This window comes from Alosa pseudoharengus, unplaced genomic scaffold (genome assembly GCF_046254945.1).
Source record: "Alosa pseudoharengus isolate Yale_2024_CS ecotype anadromous, Long Island Sound unplaced genomic scaffold, YU_APseudo_1.1 YU_APseudo_1.1_scf_8, whole genome shotgun sequence".
Classification (NCBI taxonomy): Eukaryota; Metazoa; Chordata; class Actinopteri; order Clupeiformes; family Clupeidae; genus Alosa; species Alosa pseudoharengus.
This window is the reverse complement of record NW_027468870.1, coordinates 16,162,344-16,167,343: the sequence shown is the minus strand read 5'-3', so window position 1 is coordinate 16,167,343 and position 5,000 is coordinate 16,162,344. Positions and strand designations below refer to the sequence as shown.

At 47.1% G+C, this 5,000-nt stretch overlaps 1 protein-coding gene across 2 annotated transcripts in view; it reads right to left on the bottom strand.

The window, feature by feature from the left end:
- The window catches only part of efnb1 (ephrin-B1), a 73,609-nt gene that overhangs the window by 1,831 nt on the left and 66,778 nt on the right, over positions 1-5,000 (bottom strand). Inside the window, exons 4-5 of one of the 2 annotated variants that reach the window (XM_076275036.1) lie at positions 4,135-4,257; positions 1-603 (exon numbers count right to left, since the gene is read on the bottom strand). The exon at positions 1-603 is cut by the window's left edge and continues 1,831 nt beyond it. In XM_076275036.1, the coding sequence (XP_076131151.1) occupies positions 215-603; positions 4,135-4,257 (512 nt within the window). In that variant the 3' untranslated portion in view covers positions 1-214. The remainder of the gene's footprint in view (positions 604-4,134; positions 4,258-5,000) is intronic. The other variant, XM_076275037.1, reaches the window with a different exon arrangement.

Sequence of the window (5,000 nt, the reverse complement as noted above, 5' to 3'; positions counted from 1 at the left end):
CAGGAACGGGTCAGGATTAGGGAACTCTCCTCTCCTCTTCTCTCTCTCTCTTTTTTCCACAGAGCTGTCCCGTATTGAAGTCAGTCCATTTCCTTGCTTCCACTCACTCTCTCCTCCTTTCTCCCACTCTCCCTCTCTCCTTCACCCCTCTCTTCTCTCTTACTCTCTCGCTCTTTCACTCTTTCTCTCTGCTCTTTCTCTCTCTCTCTCTCTCTCAGACTTTGTAGTAGATGTTAGCCGGGCTCTGTGGCGGCATCTCCTGCACGATGTAGACGGGGTGACCGTAGTCGCCGCTCACTTTCTCGTAGTGTGGGCAGTAGTTGTTCTCGGTCGTCCGCAGCGGGATGATGATGTCGCTGGGCTCCGAGCCGGCGCCGCCCGCCCCCTTGGGCGTGGCCAGCGTGCTGAGCGAGAGCGCGGTCCCGCGTGGCTGCGTGTGCTTGCGGCTGCGCTTGCGCAGCTTGATGAGCAGGACGATGAGGATGATGATGATGAGGAGGAAGATGACGCAGCCGGCGCCGATGGCGGCGAAAAGGGCCGGCTTGGAGCTGAAGATCCCTTCGGCCGGGTCGGAATTGCTGTTGTCCTGGTTGATTGTTTCTGCTGAGGAAGAACGAGAGAATAGGAGAACAAGAGAAAGAAAGAGAGACAGAGAGAGAGAGAGAGAGGGAAAGAGAGAGAAACATACAACATCAGATAAAAGCTTTTACATATCATCCAAGACCTTTACTAAAGAGATACACACACATATATGCATGAACATATGCATATATACATACATATATAGGTTCAATGACTTCTTGCATGTCCGCAATACTAACAATAACATATTCATCGTCACCCACACTTTGACAGATGCATTGGAGGTCTAGCCAAGCATTAAACAAGGGACTGCGTCAGCATGACTTGAACAGCAGTACAAAAAGGCTTTATGGGTCGACATTATGCATCCAATTACACTGACAACGGCACTTACGTGGGCTGTGCGTGTTAGTTTAGCAAAGCAAAACACACACAATGAGTGTGGGAATCTGACTGGAAGACTTGATCTGGTTTCTTTCAGTAGCAAGGACTCCAGCTGACTGCAGCTGATTCAGTGTGAGTGTGTTTGTGTGTGTGTGTGTGTGTGTGTCTTCATGTGTGTGTGCATGTGTGTCTGTGTATGTGAGTGAGTGTGTGTGTGTGTGTGTGTGTGTGTGTGTGTGTGTGTGTGTCTGTGTATGTCTGTTTGTGTGTGTGTGTGTGTGTGTGTGTGTGTCTGTGTATATCTGTGTGTGTGTCTGTGTATGTCTCTGTGTGTGTGTGTGTGTGTGTGAGTGTGTGTGTAGGTGTGTGTGTGTGTGTGTGTGTGTGTGTGTGTGTGTGTGTGTGTGTGTGTGTGTCTCCTGAGTAAGAGATAAATCAGGATTTCTGTGTCTGTGAGTTTAGCCATATGTTAACTCTCCAGTCGCGGAGAGACAAACTGTTTGGGGGGATATCAGCAGCTGGTGAGCTGAAGAGAAACCACCAGCAAGCTCACACACACATGCACACACACACACACACACACACACACACACACACACACACACACACACACACACACAAATACACACACACGGACGACAGCCCAATTATAGACCCATACTTTTTGCTGTGTGGTCGTCTCTGTCCTGGCCAACTGTTCTACCCCCCTTCCCTCTCTCCCTCGTCCTTCCACCTCTCTCTCTCTCACACACACACACACTCATCCCTCTCCTCCTCTATTGTTTATCCTCCTTTGTTGAGTCTTCTTTTCCTCCTCTCTCCATTCTTCCCTGTGTGGCGTCCCTGTTCCCTCTACCAGAGAGGCACATCCTCCTCTTCTCTCTGTGCATCTCATCTCTAACCTCCCTTTCTGTTGCTCTGTCATACCACTCCCACACACTTACTCTCCCTCTCTCTTTCACTTTTTATCCACTGTGTGTGTGAATGTGTGTGTGTGTGTGTGTGTGTGTGTGTGTGTGCGTGTGAGTGCGTCAGAGTGTGTGTGAATGTGTGTGTGTGTGTGTGTGTGTGTGTGTGTGTGTGTGTGTGTGTGTGTGTGTGTGTGCGTGTGAGTGCGTCAGAGTGTGTGTGAATGTGTGTGTGTGTGTGTGTGTGTGTGTGTGTGTGTGTGGGTGTGTGTGTGTGCGTGTGAGTGCGTCAGAGTGTGTGTGAGTGTGTGTGTGTGTCTTGCTGGCTGCCGCTCTCTTGCTTTGCTTAATGAAGTTGAGACCACCTGCAGGTAAATGACTATGAGGAAGCAGTGTGGACACGCAACATTAGCTCTGTGCCAGATCCTCTCGGAAGCACAGTGACAAACACCCTCGTTTGTACACACACACACACACACACACACACACACACACACACACACACACACACACACACACACACACACACACAGAGAGAGAGATACTTACACTTACACATATAAACATACTCACAAACAAAACACTCTCACTCCCATCAATAACTCACACATACACACACTTCTACTCAGATACTTACACTTACACATGTACGTGCACGTACACACGTACACACACACACACACACACACACACACACACACACAAACACACACACACATACAAACATACAACATAATGTTGCTGCGGTTTCAAAATTATTCTGATCCAAATCAACGCGCCACTAACATAGCCATGAACCCACTCTGCCCTTTTCTGCTGTTGATCTCAGGTAGGAGTAATACGTGTGTGTGTGTGTGTGTGTGTGTGTGTGTGTGTGTGTGTGTGTGTGTGTGTGAATACTAATGGCCTTCTCTCTCTTTCTCTCTCTCTCTCTCTCTCTCTCTCCCTCTCTCTCTCTCTCTCTCTCTCTCTCCGTTAGCTGTGCTGCCAGGCTAATTGCCCGGGTGTGGAGCATAAGTGTGTGGTGCTGGGCTGTGTTTTTGAAAGTCAAGCGTGGATGGACGCCGTGATTAGCACTAAGGAAACCCAGCACCCTCGACCGCTGCTGACTCGACCCGATCAGAGGGGCCGATAAAACCCCACCAGGCCTCAAACACAAACACACACACATGGCTAGAACCTGCAGTCCACTTTCATGGACTGTATGTGTGTGTTTTCTAATACAGTTGGGTGATTTTTCTTTTCTTGAGAATGTTCATGCTCCTGTCTTGAGCCTCATGCAACATGAACCAAATCCTTCACCATTCATCAACATAATGGGTTATGAAATATTACGGATCTACAGTTCACCATGAGAGAGAGAGAGAGAGAGAGAGAGAGAGAGAGAGAGAGAGAGAGAGAGAGACAGAACGCGAAAGGGGCAGAGTTTTTTCCGGTAATAATGTACACAGGTGAGGGAGAGACTGACGTTTTGGTCTACCAAAAATGGAGTCCATATGATCAAGACGGCAATGCTGGACTAATGGTCATTTCGTGTGAGTGTCTCTCTGTGTGTGTGTGTGTGTCTGGCCAACACTCACATCCAGACAGCCAGGATGATAAACTACACTCTTTTATTACATTCCACTCTCTACCCATGGAACAAAGAGAGAGAGAGAGAGAGAGAGAGAGAGAGACGGAGACCCAACAGGTTGTGAAGGCACAGCTCTCCTCTCCTCATTCACAGTTTTAAGAGCGCCGAGAGAAACGCATGAGGGAAAACGAGAGGAGAAGCTTCCCAATGAAAGACAAACCCTCTGCAGGAGAGCTGGAGTCCAGCCAGGGAAAGAGAGTGAGAGAGGGATGGAGGGAAGGAGAGAGGGAGGGATAGAGAGAAATGGAAGGGGAAAAGCAGAGGGAAAGACGGGGGTGAGGGGAGAGAAAGAGGGAATGTGATTTCTTTCCTCTTGCTGAACATCTGAATTTGTTTTGTCCCTGAATGGAGCCAAGGCTCTGGGGTCTAAATGAATATCTCCAAAGCCCGAGGTTTCGTCTTTCCTTCCCCCCATGAATGACAGATCAGGGGAGAAAGAGGGAGAGAGAGACAGACACAGAGAGAGAGAGAGGGAGGGAGGGAGAAAAACAAACGACACAAGGCTTCCAGTTTGCCCCTAGACCCTGCAGGCTGCCTGAGGTGATCTAATCACACACACACACTCACTCACACACACACGGTTATACAGAGGATGTGTGTGTGTGTGTGAGTGGGTGCGTCTCTCACCTTTGTTTCCAGGCATGACAGGCCCCTCTGGCTCCTTGCTTCTGTCCGGTGGGGACTCGGGGATTTTGTTGTCCTGATCTTTGTCTGGCTTTGCCGGGTCAGTTGACTCGGGAGCATTTGGATCTGGACACACACAGACACACCAGAGAGAGAGAGAGAGAGAGAGAGAGAGAGAGAGAGAGAGAGAGAGAGAAATATTAACAATTAGTGCAGAAAAATAGAGTTACATCACAAGTTTTTCTTTCTGTAAAAAACCCTCTAAATTCATATTGTCTAGGCAGCAATGAAACTCATCACATTAAGTTTTAATATGAGTTTTGGAGTTAATAAAAAATAGGGTTGTGTTAGTTATATCTTCCAACAGATGTTATAACTAGAGGCAAGGGTTTTCTTAATTTTCTTACTTACTCATAATTTTAATTTGATCAAGTTCATATCTTGCTTCTTGTTGTGGTGCTATAAATATGCAAAACGCTGTATCGAAAAGCAATAACAAGTTGCTCTGCAAATAAACAAGCTTGCTTTTTTGCATTCTCATTTTTCTTTAGTTTTTAATGCAAAATAGACAAAAACAAAACAAAGTTCCACTGCCTCCACTGAAGCAGCACCCCCTGACAAGATAACACCAACATTTAAGTAGAGATGAAGACTTATTTTTAAAAGTTCTTTTTTCTTTTAGTTACAACTCATATTTTTCTTTTTTCCCGTGGCACCATTTTGGATCGGCGTTCATTTTAAATGTCACCTCCACAACCTCAATTTTCACCAAGGTATTCAACTGAGTCCTTCGGAAATTATCTGGCCATAAAAGCTAATTGGACAAGATGTGGTCATCAGAACCCCTGGCCATAAATAGCGGGCCTGAG